A 24,339-nucleotide genomic window follows, 5' to 3' on the forward strand; every position below is an offset into this window, starting at 1 on the left:
TTCCAATGTTGTCTCACTTGCTGAGGATGAAGTAGTCAACATCGGGAGTATGTCAAAGATTTTTAATAGAATCAATTTTATTTTAGAAGTATCCCATAACGTTATGACTGCTGAGAGCTAAGGGAATGGATGGCTCAACAAAGCTATGACTCTGTGTAAGTTTAGCAACTGTACTAAAGAGAAACCTAGGATTATTCTTGTTCTCTTCAAATAATGATGAGAAATAAGCTATTCTAGCTTGATGAAGTGTCTTTTTATACAACAGTAGGCTATTTTTCCAGATTAAGTAGTTATCCTCTAGGTGTGTAGAGCACCATTTTCTCTCCAATTTTCTAACATTGTGCTTTAAAGTACGCAGCTCTGAATTAAACCATGGAGCTAGCCTGCAATGAATAATTACCTTCTTTTTCCAAGGGGCTGCATTGTCTAATGCACCACGCAATGATGAACACTATGAACAAGAGAATCAATTTGTGAAGGGGCAGAAGCAAAATTATTGCCCTCCAGTGTTTTTCTGCTATAATGAGGAAATCAAAAGTGGAACAGATTCTTTAAAAGGTTGTTACAGCATTGTCTGATAATGATCTATTCTAAAATTTTCTTTCAGGTAATGAGTCCTCGGCTAAATTAAACTCAACGGTTATTAAAAATGGTCAAACAGGACATTGTTATGAGAAAATATGTCTTTACACTGCCATATGTCAGCACAAGGTCCAGAGTATGAAGACAAAGGTGGGTAGGTTTGTTAATGTTTTGAGCAAAGCCAATCGAGTATAAGATGGCTTAAATATAGCCTTTAATGCTTTCACTTTCAGTGTCAACATGAATGTTAAAATCCCCCCCTATAATAACCTTATCTGTATTTAACACTAAATCAGATAAAAGGTCTGAAAACGGATCTAAAAATTGAGTGTAAGGACCTAGTGGACGGTACAAAACAAACAGAAGTTGTTTTAGTGCTTTGCAATTTGGATGAGGAAAGCTAAGGATTAAATATTCACAAGAGTTGTAGCTATTGATTGGTCTGGAACTAATCAATAAATCAGACTGAAAGATGGTTGCTACTCCTCCTCGCCCAGTATTTCGAGGAATGTGGAAAATTTAAATAATTAGTAGAAGTGGACTCATTTATAGTAACATAATCCTCTTGCTGCAGCCAGGTTTCTGTGAGGCAAAATTAATCCATCTGATTGTCACAAATAAGGTCACTAACTAGCAATGTCTTTGAAGAGAGATCTTATGTTCAGTAAGACATTTAATTGTTTTCTTTTTAGTTGAGGTGAGTTGTGTTTATTTTTATCAGATTTTCCCGATTTCCTCCTTTTAGATTATTTTTTAACCTATTCAATTTTGGCCGTGGGCGAGACACTGTCTTAATAGAGTAATGGGTGGGTAGCAGTACAGAAGCTGCAGAGAGGAGTGTTAAACTACAACCCTGCTTCCTGGTCTGAACCCTGGTTTATCAGAGTTTTTGAGAATAAAGTTGGCCAGATTCCTAGAAAGAATAGCTACTCCATCCAAAGTGGGATGGATGCCATCTCTCTGAATCAGACCAGGATTCCCCCAAAATGTTGGCCAATTATCAATGTAGCCCACATTGTTTTCTGGTTTCAAACCAACTGGTTTCACACAACCAGTTGGGTAACAAATGCATCTTTGTCTGTACATGTCATGTATGTTATTCCTTTTTTAAGGATTATAATGAATAAAGTAAACAGAAGTGTATTTAAATCTGCACTCTTTAGTCTACAGCAAAAGTCAGATTTTCAAATGAGATTATATTGGCAACTTTCATGAATGTTTTCTGCATTGTGCATCAAGTCCTAAAATCTCAGTCCTTAACAAATGAGATCCAATAGCTTAACAGATACCATTTTAGAAATTGAATATTGTGAGCATGCTCTTATCAACTAATAACACATTAATATTAGGCAACTGCACACAAGACATGATGAGTTAAAATGACTACAGGAGTAAACAGACCATTTTAATGTCAAGAGTCATTTATATTTTAATAGACATTACAAAAAACTAGTATCTTGTGTTGATGCAAAAACCACCACCAGGTTATAACAATTTAAATAGATGTGAAATATTTTAGTACAGCAGCCCTTAATAGGGTGTGAATAAAGTGTCAAATTGGAGGTAAGAAAAAACAAGTGACTAAAATCCATTTTCTGTTACAAATATATCTTCTTAATCTCACCAGTAAGCTACATTTAGCTTCTTGTGGCTTTAAAATGAATTCAGAGATTTTATTTTAAAACAGTCCAATTCTGATTCAATGAAGGAAAATATAAGTAGATAGAAACCACTTAAAGTGGGTTATTCTAGCTTTGAAATGGCTGTCAGCATGGAGCCAGTCAACACTACACAGGTTGCAAAGAAGAAGATGATTCCGTTAACCAAACCCTGCAGGAAAAACGACTTGGTCATAACTTAACCCTTAAAAAAAAAAAAAAAAAAAAAAAAAACAGTCAAGGCATTTTTTCAAGTTTTTCACACCTTACCTTAATCTCCCTGAAAACCAAGGATCCCCAAAGTGCTGCAACCAGACCATAACCCTACAGAAAAAAAAAGTAAATTATACAATCAGACCTTCAAGTTTATTTTTCCCAGCATTGCTTTAAAAGCACAACATTCCAACTCCAATCAATATAGCAGATTAAAGCAAAATTCCACTATATTAATATATTAATCTTCAGTGCATCAAATCCAAATCATTTTGATTTAAACTGGTATAGATTAATTCTTTAGATATATGGATCAAAAGGACCATCGGTTAAAATGCTTTTGGTCCAGTTTCAAAACATTTGTATATAGTAGTGTTGGCTGTGAGGGGTTGGGGGTCAGGAAAAAAAAAGGTTGTGAAGCTCTTAGCAGCAATTTTATTCAGACCCCTGAAGATTAAAACAGATAAAAATTAAAATTAAAAAAAAAAAGGTAGTGAGACCAAACAAAAATAAACAGAAAAACATAAAATAGTGAGGGAATACACAAGGTGGCAATTGTCCAAGTAAAAAAAACAAAAAAAAAGTGTTTGCATACTTTGTAAATCTAAAACTTAAGCTCAAGCAAAGTGTTCCAGAATTAACTGATTTCCTTTCAGTTTATTGGCCCTACAGTCAGCCAACTATGCAAGTTGAACAAATGCATACATAAAGATGCCTCTAAATCAATGATTTAATCTATAGGAGGTGCAGACACAAAAACTATTTTTTTAATGCTGTATTGCAACTGTACTTCGTAAGGAGATTAAGCTAAATATGACATGATTCACTTACTGCAGTGACAATAGGATAGGTAACAACAGCACTTAAGTAGCTGTTAGCCAGGAACCAGCAGTATGTGCCTGTTGTCCACATCACTCCAGACAGAAACCCTGAAGCACAAAGGGAGGACAAATTTGTACCAAGAGAAAAAAAAAATATATACAATTTTGAAGCAAAAAAAGTTTAAATTACAAACCATTCAGCAACATTAGTAGAATGCATGTCAGCAACAAACAATTGGACTGAACTCAAAGTAACACTGAATCCCAGCATGACTAAATGCCACTAAACAGGATACTTGCATGACATTTTCAGCAGCCGATTCTGTCTTAGGGTCAAACTGAAATTATTATATCCTTTAGTGGTCTCTTGGGTACAAAGTTTTCTTGGTTCTCAGAAATAAATATGCTGGTGGAAAATGAGGAGAGCCCAACTAAACATTGGTTACACTGAATTGCCATATACTTTACCCCAACTGGTTTCAGCATGACCAAGATTTGTGATTCCTTTATGCTGCAAGCTACAGGTCAATTATAAATATGACTAAACAGAAGTCTATGCATTTAAAAAGGAGCAGTCTGATTATGTGGGTATTTGCAAGTCAGTCATTTGTTTTAAAATACATTTTTTACCTCCAACCAGGGAAAAATATTTTAAGAATAACCCTGGTGAGAGAACATCTAAAAAAAGCTTCTACCTGGTAGGATGGCTCTGGGGTAAACCCTGGGCTTGTTTTTCATCACAGCACAGTAGATGGTGAAGTACACAGAGCTTGCAAGGAACACACCAGAGGTCTGTGCATGAACATAGTCAAGATCTGCAAAACAAAAAAACTGACTTCTGTTAAACGAAGTTCTCAGCAGGGGGGAGGGAATCGCTGCTCTTCCTGTATAGATAAAGAGTGGGAGCAAACCTGATAGCCAAAATGACATTTTGATTATTCCCTTTTATTTCCTTCTCATTTGTAAATAGCAAATTGAAGGTTCAACATAAAGAGCCTTATCAAAGACTGAAAACCTACCGTAAACGCTGGCTCCATAAAAAATGCTGTCACGGCACAATGAATGGTTCTTTATGTAGAGAATAGGTATGAATGAAGAGCCGTACAGCAAACCAGCCATAACAGCAAGCAGGCAACCACTGATGAAATGATACAAGACAGAATGAACAACTAAATGAAAGATGCATTTTTAATCTCCTTCGAGACCTTATTCAATTTGTATGTTAATTTCAACATTTTTCCACAAAGTTTATAAACAGATCGGCAGCATAAAGGGTGCCATGTCTAGTCACAATTTAACAAAGTGAATACCAGACATTCACTTCTGCTGCTATTTAAGTACCAAACATTAGAAGGGACCAATAAATTTACATCTGTTGCTTCATGTCATTTTTCTGCATTCCTCTTTTACTTCTAAATTTGATCTCATTTTGATAACTCGGAATGAAATATGTAGTCTTAGAGGGTAGAGTTCAAAACAAAGCCTTTACCGTTTAAAAACTCAGTTTAGAAGACCATCTAAACCCTCTAGGATTCATTAGAGCAGGTGAACATTGTGTTTAAAAGTATTTATAATTGTTGTGGAATAATTCCCAGAATTACCCAATTTGCCCGACCAAGTGGTTGTGATTCATTAAATGACAAATTTGTCCAAATACAATAAGGCTTTGAAACAACTCAATAGCCATGTGTTGATCTCACATGATTCGCCTCATTTTTGGTCCAACGGCGTCAATCCAGTATGCAGAGGATCGTTGTATAAAACTGCCTGACAGAGATCTCTACCAAAAAAAAAAAAAAGTTTCTTAAAAATATTTGTGACAGACGAAAAAAAATAAATAAAAATTACCCACCCTGTCAATTAGTAAGGTGATTGTTTCTGACTCTGGATGGAGTTTTACATCACTTCTGACAAAGAAAAAGACCAGACCACTAAAGAGGAATAAAAAAGAACAAAAAAAAAAAGATCACCAATCTAATAAAAAAAAAACTCCATCAAGACCAAAAGACCAGACACTTAAAGTTGATGAACGTTGCATAGCTTACCTGAGCAGACACAACCCAGCACCACAGTAATTCAGAATTGGCCTAGAAACATCCTGAGCATCAATCCCGAACCACCCAAATCTGTTTCACACAGTCACATCCATTTTAATGTGTTGCTCTACACTTCTGTTATTATTGTTTTTACAGGAGTTTTAAAAGTTCTCCACCAAAAGCCAGAAAATTAATTATACATTCAGAAGTTGATGCAACCCCTTTGCTTACCTTGAACTGGCCCAGCCAATCAACAAACTGGCAGATCCCCAAATTAAAATTCCAAGACCAAGGCCAATTGCTTTAACAATGGTAACAGCTGCTACACTTCCTGCAAATGAGGGATGTTGTTTATGTGAACCAAGTCAATCTTTGAAAGATAATTTGACTAATAAAAAAGTAAACAAAAAAAAAACACCTAAGAAATCTTTTTTTAAGCAAATATACATCTTGGGATGATTTAAACACCAAAAGGCAATCAGTAAATCTGACATACACTGAACCAGAGACAATTACTGAATATCAGAGACTTTTGCCTCAGATTTTAATAGATCCTCCTTTTTAATCCGCAAAACTTTGCACCGACCCAAGAGCATGCCTAAAACAGCTCAAAAGTGACATTTCACATCTTCCATAAATAGACATTTCTAGCACATTTCATGAATCCTGTAGTGATTTATAGTGAAATTGGCTGTACTCAAAGCTGGCCATCTCTCAGTAGAAACTATTATTTTTAGATGGACTGCAGTAAAAAGGAGTCTTATTTGATGATTTGAGTATCTTCGGCACCATATGATACCAAACGCCAGACAAACAGGGATTTTTGCTTGAAGTTATGCTTTCAAGAGACAATACCTGTGGCCCAGATCACACCTCCGAGCATTGCAAGAGGATGGAATTTGGGTGTTTGCAGCAACAGATCTCCAAAAAGAGACACAACCCATATTGATGCACAGCTCACAAAATGATAGAACATACCTGAAGAAAAAAAAAAAAAAGCATGATTATTTTTGCAATAGATAAAATACAGCTTTTTACATAGGTATCCTTATGCTTACCATCCCCTGTCTCTATTCTTTTGACTGGAACAAAGGTGCTTCCATACAGCACCACAGCAGCCATGTTTGCAGTTAATCCATAAACAAAATTTGTGATATTTGTGGAATTACTGAAGAGGATAACAGCTTCCTGAGAGCAAACTCTATCACATCCTGTAGTATATGGAATTTGTTCAGGTCACACAATGAAACATGAAAGTGTGCAAAATAAACTATAACACAAACCACATTGTGTTCCACATTTATCACAAAGGCTCGTTAACCCACCGTCAGTGCTAAGGCAGCTCACCATCAATAACGCCACGACAAGTAAAAGCAGAGGCAAACATTTTACCACAGGCATTATAAAAATGAATCCGTTTTCTTCCCGACTCAACCGTTCCACAACCTTAAAACACCGCAAGAATCCACGCGTGTGTCTGCAGCGTGGAAGCCTGAAGAGCAAGCAGGTGCTGCTAGTTTTCCAATCACTGAATCTGGCACCTTAAATAAAGCTGCGGAAGAGGCAGGGAGGCCCAGAACGCAAACAGGAACAAATGACAGGTCCAATTTAATTTGTTTAATGAGTTTTCATGTAATTGAACTGATATCTAATTATTTATAATTTCGATTTATTTTTTAACGCGTTAAAACTTCACCCACGTTTTGTACAGAAGATACTATTTTTTTCTTAAACCTCTGCAAATTTACATCCCTTATAAAAGCCCTAATCTTGATTGATGATTCATTCTCCTGGCATAACGACAGAGAACCTTAAGGAGCCAGGAGACAATAATCCTATATTTAGACTTGTTTTGAGTTCAGCAGGAAATCCTTTGTCTGAGCTGTTGCGCCCTGACAGTGTGCTGCTTACAAGGGAAAGCTTTTTTGTTCCCTCAGTGTTTTTCGTGTCTCTGTTATTTATTCCCACTATGAGCATCCTACACTGAGCTGTTAAAAAAAAAGAATGTAAACCACCAGATGTCGCCTAAAACGCGTGAAAGTACCCCTACCTGTTAATGATTCAATTTTAAAAAGTCTAATTGGAAATATGTATTTAGCAGCTTCTCAGTTCACACTTTAAGTGAAAATGCTATTTTTATGAAGCACGAATTGTCTTCAAAAGGTGCGTCAGACAGACTTTCCTAAGTGTCGTACTAAAGTCATCAATTACATTCTAATTCATAAACTGAAGATATGTTATAATGGCAGTCTATAAAATATATTAATGACAAATTAACAGTAAGTAAACTAATTTTTTAACCAAAAGGTGAAATTATGATATGCAGTATTGCACGTTATACATTTTGAATTTATATTTGAGGTGGGGCGTCTGTCTTACCATTGCTGTCTCTGAACATTCAGAAAGCCTCTCCTCTAAACTGACTTTCCAAATTCCGCTCCTCCCCACTTTGAACTTGGTGAAAAAAACACATTCAACTGTAATGATTACACGAGTTACAATGGGGAAGGGTCGCGTACACCGGCTGTGTTTCTCCTTTCTAAAACTGACCCGCAGCTTGAGGAGAGGCTCTCCCTCCAAAAGAACTTTGATTATTGCGATTCTTTGTTTGATCAACTTGTTTTTGTTTTTTTTCAAAGTTGGGGATTTAGAGCAACACTGGCGCAAGAGGAATGAGGAACAGAAGCGACACATCATTGGGGAGCATCATTTGGACGGAGAGCTACCGGACACCTTTGACCTGCAGACCCCAGCTAGTTTGGAGGTCCCTACCCGATCTAATGTGGTGTACATAACGCTAAAATTCAAGCGTCTTCAACCACAACATATTCGAGGTACAGTCCGTCCAAAGTTGAGGAAAAAGGTTAGGAGGAAAATGATCTATCCGTCTATTACACAAAAAAAACGATTCCGCGTGGAGGGCGCAGGCCAATTTAACGGCAGCTCTGCGCTTCGGACATCCTGGAAAGAACACAGTCCTGTGGACTTTCCCAGAAAATCTTACATAGATGGAACAGACTCTCAAATCAGTACTATACGAATTTACAACCAAAAGGCGCCGTCATGGTTCAGCACACAGGACGTGAAAAGCATGCACTTCCTAGCGGATGCCAAAGTTTTGCGCATGAAGGAAATTACTCGTGTGAACGCGCCACCCCTTCTGATATTTGAGAGTGTGGATATGGACCATCTGGTTAGCCAAAAACACTTGAAAAGAAATAATGTATGTGGAGGCCGGTGCGGAATTATCTACGGTCCTGTGGATAACACAGAGGTGTTTGCTTTCCATTTGGACAGGGTGCTTGGGCTCAATAGGACAATACCTGCAGTAAGCAGAAAGTTTGGCTTCTTACATGGTAGGTCATTAAACACCTTTTAATTGTTTTCATGTTTAGAATTGGTATGGTTTGTTGGTTCACTGTACAATGATGTTCTTGTTTATTTGTAAAGGTTTTAATTTGCTGCACTAGATAGCCCTTGAACTTTTCACATTTTGTCATATTACACCATAAATTTCAGTGTATTTTATTGAGATGTTATGTGGCAGACCTACACAAATATGTACTTGCTTGTGAAGTACAGGTCCTTCTCAAAAAATTAGCATATTGTGATAAAGTTCATTATTTTCCATAATGTCATGATGAAAATTTAACATTCATATATTTTAGATTCATTACACACTAACTGAAATATTTCAGGTCTTTTATTGTCTTAATACGGATGATTTTGGCATACAGCTCATGAAAACCCAAACTTCCTATCTCACAAAATTAGCATATCATTAAAAGGGTCTCTAAACGAGCTATGAACCTAATCATCTGAATCAACGAGTTAACTCTAAACACCTGCAAAAGATTCCTGAGGCCTTTAAAACTCCCAGCCTGGTTCATCACTCAAAACCCCAATCATGGGTAAGACTGCCGACCTGACTGCTGTCCAGAAGGCCACTATTGACACCCTCAAGCAAGAGGGTAAGACACAGAAAGACATTTCTGAACGAATAGGCTGTTCCCAGAGTGCTGTATCAAGGCACCTCAGTGGGAAGGAAAAAGTGTGGCAGAAAACGCTGCACAACGAGAAGAGGTGACCGGACCCTGAGGAAGATTGTGGAGAAGGGCCGATTCCAGACCTTGGGGGACCTGCGGAAGCAGTGGACTGAGTCTGGAGTAGAAACATCCAGAGCCACCGTGCACAGGCGTGTGCAGGAAATGGGCTACAGGTGCCACATTCCCCAGGTCAAGCCACTTTTGAACCAGAAACAGCGGCAGAAGCGCCTGACCTGGGCTACAGAGAAGCAGCACTGGACTGTTGCTCAGTGGTCCAAAGTACTTTTTTCAGATGAAAGCAAATTCTGCATGTCATTCGGAAATCAAGGTGCCAGAGTTTGGAGGAAGACTGGGGAGAAGGAAATGCCAAAATGCCAGAAGTCCAGTGTCAAGTACCCACAGTCAGTGATGGTCTGGGGTGCCGTGTCAGTTGCTGGTGTTGGTCCACTGTGTTTTATCAAGGGCAGGGTCAATGCAGCTAGCTATCAGGAGATTTTGGAGCACTTCATGCTTCCATCTGCTGAAAAGCTTTATGGAGATGAAGATTTCATTTTTCAGCACGACCTGGCACCTGCTCACAGTGCCAAAACCACTGGTAAATGGTTTACTGACCATGGTATCACTGTGCTCAATTGGCCTGCCAACTCTCCTGACCTGAACCCCATAGAGAATCTGTGGGATATTGTGAAGAGAACGTTGAGAGACTCAAGACCCAACACTCTGGATGAGCTAAAGGCCGCTATCGAAGCATCCTGGGCCTCCATAAGACCTCAGCAGTTTGAGGCTGATTGCCTCCATGCCACGCCGCATTGAAGCAGTCATTTCTGCAAAAGGATTCCCGACCAAGTATTGAGTGCATAACTGTACATGATTATTTGAAGGTTGACGTTTTTTGTATTAAAAACACTTTTCTTTTATTGGTCGGATGAAATATGCTAATTTTGTGAGATAGGAATTTTGGGTTTTCATGAGCTGTATGCCAAAATCATCCGTATTAAGACAATAAAAGACCTGAAATATTTCAGTTAGTGTGCAATGAATCTAAAATACATGAATGTTAAATTTTCATCATGACATTATGGAAAATAATGAACTTTATCACAATATGCTAATTTTTTGAGAAGGACCTGTAGAACATGGAACATCAAGTGGAATTCAAGTGGAACATGATTTTCAAATATGAAAAGTGTGGCATGCATATGTTTAGTTTCCTTTAGTTTGATAATGCTGAATAAAGTCTGATGAGACTAATTGCATTCAGTAGAAGCCTGACTAGTAAACAGAGTGCACCTAATCTCTATAAACCCAGTGATTCTGTAAAGGTCTGAGAGATTTACTAGAGAACATTAATGAACAAACAGAGGAACACAGCCGACATGTCAGGGAGAAGGTTGAATCCATTCCCTAAAAATGGAAAGAGTATTTTGCAACTGCAAATCCACCCAGATATGTCCTTCCACCTAAGCTAAACACATCATCCATACAGTACAGTACAGTATAGTACTGGAAAATCCATATAAAAACACCCCAAAAGACTTGCAGCTATAGTTTCAATAAAAAGTGGATCAACAAAGTATTGACTTGTATGCACTGCTTCATGTTGCCGCGTCACATAAAACCCCAATAAAATATTTTAAGGGTTGTAGTTATAATGAGACCGAATGTACAAAAAGACAGATATGAATACCTTTCCCAGGCATTACACTTTTTTTTAAATCAATTCTGCAGAGTGAAAGCACTGTTTGAATCTTTCTATATACAAAGAGAGAACAAGAGAACAAGTGTCTTTTCTCACCTTGCATTACAATGTCTTGTCTGTGACTAATGCCTGCATCTTCTTCTCTATGTCGTGATCCATATGAAATATTTCTAAATATGTTAACCTGAACCAGAAGAGACGCATTAATTCTTTTCTGAGAATGTTCAGATATCTATGGTTGCGTCTGCTGTTTAGTTCACCTTTTAACCTTGTTTGAGATGAAATAGCTGTAAATCCTTTTTGATACATCTCATTTGAAAAATTACAACATCAGTGTTGACAGACTTTAGAGGATTATGGTGACATGCAAGTCTTATCTTGGAGAGCAGATTATTTCTCTCTCCCGTGTCTTTATCTGCTAGGGTTCAAAAATGAGTTTTTTAGTGGTTCTAGTGAACTGAATTGAAACAGAAAGGGTATCTGTGGTTCATTAAGGTTTAGATGTCACACGTGCTCCAATCCAACAATTAAATCCCTGTTCTTTTCTCGCTTTAGATGGCCAGACCTGCCAGGTGGTGCTATGGGATGCATCTCTGTACACTGAAGACCTTGCTGCAGGCCCAGCCACTATCAGGATAACATGGAGGGAGTACCAGAACTTGCTAACACAGAGGTGTTGGCACAGAAACGTTATCCCCAAGTCTGACTCTGGCTGTTCGTCAATTTGTCACAGTGAATGGAGCAAATTAGCTGTGTTTGACTTTTTGCTACAGGTAAAACTGTTTGACGGATTAAAGCTGTAAATTTAATACCACAGACAAATACAATATGTCTCGTATTACTCTGAATCCATAAAAATGCAGCTGAAGTGTCTCGGTTCTCATCGGATTTAGTTGCTGTGAAAGTTTCTGAAGCCAAATTGCTTCCTTAATCCTTTCTTTCACTTTCTTCTACAGGACTATGCCCTGATAGATTTTATAACCATTTAAATTAGCGCCTAAGTTTTGTCTTTTAGCATAATATATGTCTTATATCTTGTGTGAGAGGCCTGTATAGAATAACACAGTTTTGGATTTACATCTTGATTACAGGAATGCAAACAGAATAAGAGAAGAGTTTAGAGAAAAATACATTTTCATATCTAATAGATTTGCTATCACGTATATGTTGTGTTTTTTTATTTAATTTAAAATTTTCAACAAAACTCATCCATGACTGAAAACTTCCTTTCTGGTGTCTGTCAACAAGACAAGGCTACTAAAGCTGTTTTTAGTAAAAATCCCATTAAATGCTCCCCTCTGTGCTGTCCTTTGGCCTGTTTTCTGTGCAGTAGGCCTCTGTGGAGCATATTTTGGCACTGAAAATACATTCTCTAATTTATCTCGCTATTAGAAAGCATTATTATAAGAAAGCATGCGCAGTGGGACCGGAATTATTTTCAAACTCATCAGAAACTAGTTTAGAAATCTTTTTTATCTCATAAATTTGTGTTTAAGTTATTTAACTTTTTTTATTTTGTGAATCACCAACGATCACTTAGTATCATTCATCCTTGATTCTGAGTTTCTGCAAAAGAAATAAACACAAAAATGTGCGGGCATAACATTATGGCCATCTCTTTTGCAGCCAAAACAACCGTGATGCATCTAGGAATGATCTCCATGTGATCCCTGAAGGTGTGCTGTAGTATCTGGTTCCAAGATGTCAGCAGATACTTTAGTTGTGAGGTCAGGGCTCCATGGATCACATTTGTTGGTACAATACACCCAACAGTTGCTTGACTGGACTGAGATCTGTCCAATTTGGAGGCCAAGTTAACACCTCAAAGTCTTAGTTCTTCTCATACCATTCTATAACCATTTCTCGTTTATGGCAGGAAATGTTATTCTGCAGAAGAAAGCCACAGTACTCAGGGAATACTGTGTCCACCATAGCTGGTTAACTAATATGCATGTGGCTCATATGCAACAAATTGTTCAATTCAATTCATTTCAGTTTAAGTATATAGCGCCAATGAACAACACATGTTATCTCAAGGCACTTCACAAAAGTCAGGTACATACATTCCAATTAGTCCTAACCATCAGTGCAGTCAGATTCAGTTATTTATTCAAATTGGAAGTTTTTCTATCTAAGGAAACCCAGCAGATTGCATCCAGTCAGTGACTTGTAGCATTCACTCCTCCCGGATGAGCATGTAGAGACAGTGGACAGTCACTGGCGTTGACTTTGCAGCAATCCCTCACACTGAGCATGCATGTAGCGACAGTGGAGAGGAAAAACTCCCTTTTAACAGGAAGAAACCTCCAGCAGAACCAGGCTCAGTGTGAGCGGCCATTTGCCACGACCGACTGGGGGTTTGAGAGAACAGAGCAGAGACACAAAGAGAACAAAGAAGCACTGATCCAGGAGTACTTTCTATGGGAAGGAGAAGTAAATGTTAGTGGATGTAGCTCCTTTAGTCGTTTCATCTAGAAAGAAAGAACAGATAAACTTTGAGCCAGTTTTCAAGGTTACAGTCTGAAAGAGAGCACATATAATTAGTTACAGTAGAAGCTCAGTCAATTGCCATGTCTAGGAGAGAGAAAGGGTTAAACACTGAAAGACAGGGCCAAGTGGATCATCTGTAGAAGGTGAACATTAAGTTGTTCGCAGCAGAAGCTTGGACGATGCCCCTCTCCAGAAAGGTGTCACAGGTAGACACAGAGTCAGGCCAAGTGTAGCTTCTAGGAAGAGAAAAGAGAGAGAACAAAGTTAAAAACTGAAATACCAGCAAATAATGCAAAATTGGAGAGTAGTGTGAGAATGTAGCGAAGAGGGTGAAAGTGGTCATTATGTCCTCCAGCTGCCTAAGCCTATAGCAGCATAACTACAGAGATAGTTTTAGTTTTAGTTTATTTATTTATATTGCACTTATTTACAACAATGTTGTCTCAAGGCACCTCGCAAGGGTCCGGAACGGCACGGGGCCGCCGGGGAGGCCAGACCAAACCACCGAGTCCCAGAGCCCGGCCACCCCAGAACGGCCCACGTGTGGGGCACTAAGTAAAATAATAAACTGGTAAAGTTTGTCCATCTAGAGCCCAATGATGGCCATTGTTATACTAAAAACCACACGGATTGGGATATATCTCTATCTGTCAGACCGATTTTAACCTTTTGAAAAGAGAAGGCGTCATAGAGGTAGCACAAATGGAGGGTGTGTTCGCACCTCAACCATAACTGAGCCGGTTTAGGCTAAACCTGACTCCCCCTTAATCCATCCAACAGGGAGGGATGTCATGGTATGACATCCTTGGACTTGGTTTGTGTTTTTGGATTAACCGTCCTTAGGTCTATGGTTTCCTTTATTGTTAATTAGTTCCACCTGTCCCTTATGCCTCCATGTCTCCTTGCCACACCTGTTCTTAGTTCCTGTGATTACCTGCCTTTGTTTTCTCCCTGTATATCAGTTGGTCTGTGTTCTTTGTTCCCTGCTGGTTCCTCCGTCACTATTCCTCGTTCACTACCCTTGTTTATGCTCAGTTTTGCTACGTTACAGAACTATGTACACATGTAAGTTTTTGGCTCGACTCATGTTTGTACTTGCTGGATTATGTTACATTTTGGAGACCTTTAATTAAAGAAAAGTCTTCCTCTCATCGTGCGGCTGCCAAGCTCTTGTCTGCACTTTGGTCCGATCCAAACCCAGAACGTGATATTAGGAACCAGCCATAAACAGGACCAAGCAGACAGAGCTAAAGAACTTAAGATGTGGATAAAGCAGCAAGACGAGACGCTACAAGCTATGTATGGAGAGGGGGTTGAGATTTTACCCTCGCCTTTGTTGCTGGAGGAGATGGAGTGTTTCTGTGTATCTGACCGGGTCCCCATGGATGTATTACCGGATCGGAATCATACCTCTCCAGCTTGTTCCTCCTCCAGGCAACGTCGCCCTTGCCGCAAGCACTTCACCCCAGCTGCAGCAGCTCTGGCCAAGCTCAACCTGCCCACAGCTGCTTTGCCGGAGCCATCCTCGTCTGCAGCGGCACCTGCTGCGGCCGAATTCCCCGCTGGGTTCGGCTCCCGCCCTAGACGACATCGTCGCCGCGGAACAGTCGCCATTGGGGAAGTTCGGATGGGCGCCTCCAACCCTTCTATGGAGGGTCCATCCGCCATAGCCTCCTCGCAGCTGCTTTCCCCGGAGTTGGTGGGTGGTCACCCACCGCCCTCTACAGGTCACCAGTCGCAGGTGCAGCCTCCAGGTTCAAGCCAGGCTGGAGAAAATGAAAGAGGATTTCATGAAGGGACGTTGATGTGATTTTGTGCTTCATCTAATGGATCATCCAGAGGATCTGAATCTGGTGCACTCTGTTCTACAGCCCGAATTCATTGCGGAGGGATGGCTCGACGCTCCAGCTCCTCTTTCTGCTGGAGGTCCTTTCGACCCTCTTCTTGTGGCCGTTAGAGCAGCACAGAGCTCTAAGGATTATGAGCCACAGCCGTCCGCCGTCAAGCTTCATGAGTCACAGCATGCAGCCAAGCCTCTGGACTCACAGCCTGCTGCCAAGCCTCTGGACTCGCAGCATGCAGCCAAGCCTCTGGACTCAGCCTGCTGCCAAGCCTCTGGACTCACAGCATGCAGCCAAGCCGCTGGACTCACAGCATGCAGCCAAGCCGCTGGACTCACAGCATGCAGCCAAGCCGCTGGACTCACAGCATGCAGCCAAGCCGCTGGACTCACAGCATGCAGCCAAGCCGCTGGACTCACAGCCTGCTGCCAAGCCTCTGGACTCACAGCATGCAGCCAAGCCTCTGGACTTGCAGCCTGCTGCCAAGCCTCTGGACTCGCAGCCTGCTGCCAAGCCTCTGGACTCGCAGCCTGCTGCCAAGCCTCTGGACTCGCAGCATGCAGCCAAGCCGCTGGACTCGCAGCATGCAGCCAAGCCGCTGGATTCGCAGCATGCAGCCAAGCCGCTGGACTCGCAGCCTGCTGCCAAGCCTCTGGACTCGCAGCATGCAGCCAAGCCTCTGGACTTGTGGACTTGCAGCATGCAGCCAAGCCGCTGGACTGGCAGCATGCAGCCAAGCCGCTGGACTGGCAGCATGCAGCCAAGCCGCTGGACTGGCAGCATGCAGCCGAGCCGCTGGACTGGCAGCATGCAGCCCAGCCGCTGGACTGGCAGCATGCAGCCAAGCCGCTGGACTGGCAGCATGCAGCCAAGCCGCTGGACTCACAGCATGCAGCCCAGCCGCTGGTCTCACAGCATGCAGCCAAGCCTACAGAGCCTCAGCCGGCCGCCGCCGGTTCTACAAAGCCTCAGATCCTAGTTCCTGAGTTTCCTGAGGGGTCTGAGGACGGACCGCCTCTCATCCTGGTTCCTGAGTTTCCTGAGGGGTCTGAGGACGGACCGCCTCTCATCCTGGTTCCTGAGTTTCCTGAGGGGTCTGAGGACGGACCGCCTCTCATCCTGGTTCCTGAGTTTCCTGAGGGGTCTGAGAACGGACCGCCTCTCATCCTAGTTCCTGAGTTTCCTGAGGGTTCTGAGGACGGACCGCCTCAGATCTTGGCTCTAGGACCCAGTGACTGTGCTCCTGCGCAGTCTGACACTACAACTGACTCAGGGCCAGACACACCACAGCCTGACCCAGGATCAGACACGCCACAGCTAGACACACCAGAGCCTGACTCTTTGCCTGACACACCAGAGCCTGACTCTTTGCCTAACACACCACAGATCGACTATGTGATGACTGACTTTTTGACTGACCGTACGCCTGACAATGCACCTGACGACTCTAAGCCTGGGTCCACGCCAGACGCCAGGACCAAGTCTTCAGGGTTTCTGCCTGCTTCGTGGGCATCCTCGCCGCAGACCTCTGAAGATCTCACTTCTTGGGTTCCTCTGGCCACGTCACCGAACTCCTGACCTTCAGCATCTTCGTTGCTGGCTCCTCCGCCGCTGGCCTCCGGATCATCGGCCTCTTCGCTGGCTACGACGCTGCAGGCCTCCAGAACACCGGTTTCTTCGCCGCTGGCTTCGACGCTGCCGGCCTCCGGATCGTCGGCCTCTTCGCTGGTTACTTCGCCGCAGGTCTCCACGGCTTCACCGCCGACCGCTCAGAACTCTGTGGTGCAGGTCCGGTCGCCCGCCTGAACTCTGTGCCTGCTGGGGACGACCTCCTGGTCGCCCGCCTGAACTCTGTGCCTGCTGGGGACGACCTCCTGGTCGCCCGCCTGAACTCTGTGCCTGCTGGGGACGACCTCCTGGTCGCCCGCCTGAACTCTGTGCCTGCTGGGGACGACCTCCTGGTCGCTCGCCTGAACTCTGTTTTTTGTTTCTGGCCCTCGTTCCGAGGCCCCCCTCCGCCCACCCTGGTTGGGTTGTTTTTTGTTTCCTTGGACTTGGTTTTTGTATTAACTGTTCTTAGGTCTATGGTTTCCTTTATTGTTGGATCGGACCACCCTGGAAAGCCCTACATGCTTCATCCATTTGCCTGTTCTCCGTTCCTTCTTGGACCAGTTTTGTTGGTCGTTTAAACCTTGTCAAAATGACAAAATACCTTTGCGAATACAGCTAGCTCATCTCCATGTAGACATGTCCTGGAACTGTATTTTTTATCAGAGGGAAACACATATAACAAGGGGTCAAGTATAACTAACACAGACTTAAAAGTGAAGGTGCACTTAGAGGAAAGCTGGCCCACATGAGAATAGATTTTAGCCTAAAAGGGATGCTTGTCTATCCATGCTGCTTCAACCTTCAGATTCTTTAAAAGTTCCTTGAGTATTTAAGTGTTATCAACAGGATTAAGTGGATACTGAATATAAGTGGATAGTCTGATCTTTTACCATCACCATCTGAAACGTTCGTTACATCATGTTTTTTCATTTAGCGCAAAAAATGAATAAGGGCTATAATCTAATTTATGGTCACCATTCCCTGTGAAGGCAGCAGGTGTTATACAGAAGGAGGTGCTGCCTTTTTAAGCTGAAGAGAATCTCCTCTGCAATGACGTTACGCAGCAATGTGGTGGTCTAATTGGTGTTCTTTTACATCATATAAAAAGGTTACTTGAGCCAGAAAAACTATAAAGAAGAATCAGCAGGAGGTGTTGTTTTTTTCCTTTCTAAACCTTTTATACTTGATGTACTCTGTAATAGAATTATTGTATGGATGTAAAGTGGAGTGAGAAAAAACAAAATAAAGCGTTTGCCTGTGTTATCAACCTCATGCAGTGAGGATGATGAAAAAAGAAGTGAATCGTAATTTCAAAATCTGTAAATCCCAGCTGCAGCTGTTCTTGTGTTTTCTGAAGAAATGTGAACTGTCTCTTCAGATTCACAACCGTCTGGATCCAAGCTGCTGTGGGTTCAGGCCTGGGCAGGAGATTGTGTGTGCTGAACCAGGCCACCATGCTACTTGTAAGGACCAGGAGAACTTACAACTGGCAAACATTGTTCACAGGAAACATGACCTCAGACACCTAGTCTTCACCAACAACAAGGGTTTTTTTGACCGCAATGAGGACAACTTAGACTTCAGGCTGCTGGAAGGAATCAAGGAGTAAGTTTGGTTTATCTTAATCCCTTACTCTGATATGTTTTTATTGCTCTACATAATTACTGTGTTAGATTGCCCATGCAGGATTTGTATTTACAGTTTCATACTTAAACAACAGTGGAAAGTTTATTTGATAGACTAGCACATAATGAAGAAACCTTTCATATTTTTTATGAACAAACTTTGAAAAGTGATGTAAAATATATTCAGCCCCCCTTCTCCTTTACCCCTAAATAAAGTTGCTTACAGAAGTCGCCTAATTAGTAAATAGGAGAAGATCTACAGCTCAGGTGGAAGAATCTATTGACAGGAAACTATTAGTTAAACACTCAGCAAATCCAGCCTTTATGGAAGAGGGGTAAGATTGTGAAATTCTTAAAAGAAAACTCTAAAATTCTAGTTTTTCAGTAGAACAGGTAAACTGGTCAGAATTCATGGGGAGCTAAACTCAAGAAAACATTTTAGTGGCTGCGAAAGATTTAAGACTTGGACACAGGCTCATCTTTCAAAAGCACAACTAAACATACAGCCAGAGGTACAACAGAATGGAATTAAAGTATACTCATGTCTTAGAATGGCCCAGTCAAAGTCCAGACCTAATCCAGTTGAGGATTTATGGCCACACTTGAAAATTGCTGTTCATGGATGGTCTCCATCCAATCTGTCTGAGCTTTGGCTGTTCTACAAGGAAAAATGGGCAAAAATCACAGTCTCTAAATGTGCAAACCTGGTAGTGACTGAATACAAGTTCAAGGCCTATTTTTCATTTTTTCACATTTTATTTATAAAAGATCTGAACAACCATTTCTCATTTTCCTTTCACGTCACAATTATTCATGTCTTTGTGATGGTATATAACCTAAAATCCTAATAAAACCCTTTGAAATGTTAAAAAAGGTTTAAGATTTATAAGTACTTTTTCAAGGTAAAGTAGTATATAAAAATGTGGAGTAAACATTTCATCTGCTACATGCATTTGTTTGCTCAAGCTTTGCTGCTGGTTGTATATTGGTCCCCAACAGGGACTATAATTTCTATTTTCTGAGAAAATATTTGGACAGACCTTGTTTATTTTGCCAAATAGATTCTTATTTTGTGGTGCAGTGCTGGAAAAGAAAAGTTGAGTTTGTCTGTTGGAGTGTTGTTTGTTGGGAGTTTGGTCAGCTTCAAACTGCTGATGTGAGAATATTTCAGGAAACAACTCGGTTCAACCATGGCACACATCAGAAATGACAGATCTGTGCATAGATCTCAAGGAATCTTAAGCCAAATGTGTAATTCCCAAAGAACATTCCCTATGAACAGAGCCTCTCCTTATGGGACCAACTGTAAGACTAAAACATATTAAATAGTGATGCCTACTACTTAAAGGTGTGGTTGCGCACCTGAATATTTTATTTTGCTGAACTAATCCCTGCTGCCCTCCTATTTTATGAAAACTGGATGTAGATTTAGGAATGTCAGTAAATTCCTACATCATCAATATGGTACACAAACTAGTCATGATTCAGAGCATCCAGCTTGTTTCTGCTTTTTGTAGAAAATCTTTTACTAATAGACACACTTTATCCATACTTTTACTGAAAAAACAAACAGATAGGCACAATACTGACTCCAAAACTCATGTAACAATACCAACAGTGACTGGACCGGGCCAAGTCTCCACAGGACCCTAAGTGAAATTTGATTTTGGGGCCCTCTGTTTCTGCCAATAAAATGAATTGTTACAATCATCAATCAGATCATCAGAACATTCACAAATCTACTATAAACTCATTGCAGCTCTGGTAGTGTTGTTTACACTGTCCTATATATAACATCTGGTATTACTAAAACTGACAAAAATGTACTTTGACTGAATTCATTTCCATAGGGTTTAATTGTTATACGGAAAATTAAATTTATACTGTATGCTGAGTCTTTCCCTCATCTTAACTATATGAACTATCTCAAACAATAACTAGAAGCAATGTAGCCTGATGCAAAACATATTGCTGGCAAATGTTAAACATGATGACGTTTAAATTAATGTTAATCATCAAAATGTTAGCAAAATATACTATGAAAACTATAAACCCATCCCTGAGAATCAACACATTAGCATGAATATTTGGCTATTTAACTGGCCAGTTAAAGATAAATGTCACTAACGGCTACACAAATGTCTTTGAAAGATGTTAAATGACAAGAGATACACAACTTTATATTGGCTTTATTCTCTTCCTCCTTTCTTTTCTTTGCCCCTGAAAGATGTGTAATTTTTTGCAACATTGCTCTTTGGATGTTTGGATGCGCAATGCGCATTGCACAAGGGGAAAGCACATATTAATGGTGCAGTGGATGTCTTTTTACATATAAAAAATTATATATTGTTTGCATTTGTAATGATTTCTATATGATCAAAGATATTGTAACAACCCAAGAGGCGCTCCTAAAAACACTGTAGTATTTGAGACTTGTGGTATCATAGGACATTAAATTTTTTTTACCATTTGTCAGTTTAATCTGTTGTTCCTTTTCTTATCCTTTTTATTGGTGTAGAAGTGCTAAAGAGGTGGAGTTAGATGGAGACAATTCTGCATCATGAGTTAAGTGTGTGTTCTGTTTAGTGACCTCCACTGCACAAAAAACAGCCTGCACAGTTAAGTGGTAAAATTGTGTGTTAGTTTTAAATAATACATCTTTCATCATATAGAAATTATTACTCTTACATGCAAAAATATTTCTATAAATTTTTTTTTTATTGTTCTTTGGGGCCCTGGATCTCTAAGCAGCTGCTTAGTTCACTATGACCTTGGGCTGGCTCTGGCAGTGGCAACTTGTAGTGTGTAACTGTGCTAAAATGATATGCATTCAAGTATCTCCCCGCTGACCTTTTAGTAAAGCAAACCTTTGGTGAAACTGCTGACTCTATTAAAAGCCAAAAGCTGCAGTTAGCTAATCTGGATAAATTAGCGATAAAAACAGGTCAATATCTTATATTTTTGGTTTTGGTACCGCTACTCACCAATCAGCATTACTTACATTTTATTCCCCTTAACAGCATCTTTACAAAATAGCTGCAGTACCTTTTAAAAGTATTCATATCACTATGTGTTTCAGATTTCTCTAAATTACAAATGCAATTTTCAGTGTGTTTTATGTTTTGAATTTTGTGTGACAGAGCAACACAATGTAGAACATAACTGAAAAGTGAATGTGTATGATAGAGTCCATGTGTGTGTAATTTAATCTCAGTGTGCAGATGTTCTATGAAGACCCAAGAGGTCTGATAGAGAACATTGGTAGACAAACACCATCATGAAGACCAAGGAACAAAGCAGACAGCTCAGGGAGAAAGTTTTGGAGAAGTAAAGCAGGGTTAGGTTAGTGGGGGAAGGAGAGCATTAATCACAGAAGCAGCCAGGAGGCTCATGATAACTCTGGGGGAGCTACAAAGATTTGCAACATATATTAGAGAATATTAGGACAGAACAACTGTAACTAGTACACAAATATGGTATCTGTGGAAGAGTGACAAGAAGAAAGCCATTGGTGAAACAAAGTCATAGGAAGTCTTGTTTGCAGGAATGTAGATTATGTCCTTCTTCTACATGATTGCTGCATTTTCTGCATGGTTTGTGACAACCTGCAAATGAACCCCCCTTTACCGTCATGAAACATGGTGGTGGTAGCATTATGCTGTGGGGATGATTTTTTCCAGTAGGGACAGGGAAGCTGCTCAGAGTTGATGGAAAGATCATGTATCATCAAAACACATGACAATCCTGGTAGAAAAAACTGTTACAGGCACCAAAACACCTTCCACCAAGACAATGAACATAAACATTCAGCCAGAGCTACAATGGAATGGTTATCATCACAGCATGTTAATGTGTTAGAATGGCCCAGTCAAAGTCTAGACCTAAATTCGACTGGGAATTTGTGGCAACACAAATGTCTGCTTCTAAATGCTATATTCTAAGAAAATTCATTAAGTTTGTTGTTATAATGTGTCAAAAAGCTTAAGGCATATTAATACTTTTGCAAGCCTCCCCCTACATCACTAGATGTTATAGCTTAAAATGCCAACATCATCTAAGCTAATCAGACAAATGCTACAGTTCCACCTTTGATACATGTACGCGAAATGCATCAATACTCTTCCTGTTTCTTTTTAGGCTTCCAGAACAGGCCGTGTCTGTGTTGAGGAACAGGAAGCTGAGGGAAAAACTTCTCCAATCACTTTTTCTGGACCAGATCTATTGGGAAAGCCAGGGTGGCCGACACGGCATCGACAAGCTGATTGATGTTATTGAGAAACGAGCCAAGGTCCTCCTTGCCTACATCAGTGCTCATGGGATCAAAATTATCCCGATGAATGACTGATTTATATTTTACTACTTAAGATTTTTTTTTATTTACTTAAAAGTTATTTAAAACAATAAGATCTGCACCTAAATTAGATAAAAGTGAAGACGTAGAAGAACAATTACATTAGAACAGCTTAAACACACATTTCCATCTCACTGTATACATGGTCATAGATTGTGGATTTATCTCTTTTACAAAATACACATTTTTTGGTGAGAATATGCCTAATAAATATAATTGACCAACACCAAATGAACTGTGTAAGTATGAATTGTCGAAAAAAGAAAAAAAATGAAGGCATTGTTTTTTTAATTAACAAAATACACGTAGTTTTAACTTTGAGTAACAAAACTCTTGGAATGATGGCTCATTTAAAGTACAATATTGTGCATTCAGGATGCTTATATCATTTAATATTTAATTAAATAACCATTTGGTCTGTCAAGTACTGTCCTGGGAGTACCAGCCCAACATGGTGGTGGTATTAGGACAATAGATGAAAAAGTGAATTGAGCACTGGCACTATTGAACAGCAAACTCTGCACACATATGGAATAAATTCCCAACACCTTCTCTCAAAATATAAGAATTAATAAATAAAACAACTATTCAACGCCAAGTTAAAATATTTCAATTAACAAACTAGGCTATGATATATCAACTAAATCTACCAAGCAAAATGAAGGAATAAACAAAAATGTATTAAATATGTAGAAATAAAGGAACAAGGCTTCAACAAAAATGATGAAACAATGACAATTCACTGTGGATATTTATTTTTACGAAGCAAGGTTTATCTTGAGTAATTTAAAAGAAAAACTTTCAGAAAACTGCAGAAATGCTGAATCCTTGAGTTATTTTAAATCAAGGGTTAAAAACCCATTTGTTTAGTGTTGCTTTTGTAAACCATTAACCAAAACATATTGGTAAAAGTTTCTGCTGGGAATAAAGGTTAACTAGGATTTTCCACCTTGGAACAAACAGCGTAAAGGACCTTGCTGTACACAGTGAGAAGCTATTCCCCGACAGACTTTGGTTGACACAAAGGGCCAGGTTTATATCCCACAGATTGCCACTCTGGGTTCATGAGCAAGACCCTTAGCCCCAGAATGCTCCCCGGGCGCCGTACAATGGCAGCCCACTGCTCCCTATAAGGGATGGGTTAAAAGGACAAATTTTGTTGTAATGTACATGTGCAATGACCAATAAAGATGATTATATAAAAAAAATTGGAGAGTAGTATGAGAATGTAGGAGAGTGAGGAAAAGTAGTCATTATGTCCTCCGGCAGCCTAAGCCTATAGCAGCATAAGAACAGAGATAGTTCAGGATAACCTAAGCCACTCTAACTATAAGCTTTATGAGAAAGGAACGTTGTAAGCGTAGTC

At 40.3% G+C, this 24,339-nt stretch overlaps 2 protein-coding genes across 4 annotated transcripts; one reads left to right on the forward strand and one right to left on the reverse strand.

Annotated features, from left to right (window-relative positions):
- Positions 1–1,966: 1,966 nt before the first annotated feature.
- tmem144b (transmembrane protein 144b) lies at positions 1,967–6,773 on the reverse strand. The gene is made up of 12 exons (XM_047352669.1): positions 6,636–6,773; positions 6,369–6,521; positions 6,166–6,288; positions 5,542–5,641; positions 5,320–5,400; positions 5,127–5,205; positions 4,975–5,054; positions 4,294–4,412; positions 3,970–4,089; positions 3,285–3,382; positions 2,511–2,564; positions 1,967–2,412 (listed from the first exon to the last, which is right to left on the reverse strand). Exons 1-12 carry the CDS (start codon positions 6,709–6,711, stop codon positions 2,326–2,328), a joined length of 1,170 nt encoding a protein of 389 aa, XP_047208625.1. The 5' UTR covers positions 6,712–6,773; the 3' UTR covers positions 1,967–2,325.
- A 30-nt stretch (positions 6,774–6,803) lies between these two features.
- On the forward strand, positions 6,804–23,204 carry gask1b (golgi associated kinase 1B). 3 transcript variants are annotated; one of them, XM_047352668.1, is made up of 5 exons: positions 6,804–6,911; positions 7,950–8,666; positions 11,611–11,828; positions 18,376–18,602; positions 22,760–23,204. In XM_047352668.1, exons 1-5 carry the CDS (start codon positions 6,905–6,907, stop codon positions 22,965–22,967), a joined length of 1,377 nt encoding a protein of 458 aa, XP_047208624.1. In that variant the 5' UTR covers positions 6,804–6,904; the 3' UTR covers positions 22,968–23,204. The 3 variants fall into 3 exon arrangements, with proteins under 3 accessions (XP_047208624.1, XP_047208623.1, XP_047208622.1); XM_047352667.1 differs by lacking the exon at positions 6,804–6,911 and adding an exon at positions 21,141–21,186 and having other exon boundaries at positions 6,941–8,666; positions 22,760–22,898; XM_047352666.1 differs by lacking the exon at positions 6,804–6,911 and having other exon boundaries at positions 6,949–8,666.
- Positions 23,205–24,339: the final 1,135 nt, after the last annotated feature.

Source organism: Girardinichthys multiradiatus, chromosome 23, assembly GCF_021462225.1.
Source record: "Girardinichthys multiradiatus isolate DD_20200921_A chromosome 23, DD_fGirMul_XY1, whole genome shotgun sequence".
Classification (NCBI taxonomy): Eukaryota; Metazoa; Chordata; class Actinopteri; order Cyprinodontiformes; family Goodeidae; genus Girardinichthys; species Girardinichthys multiradiatus.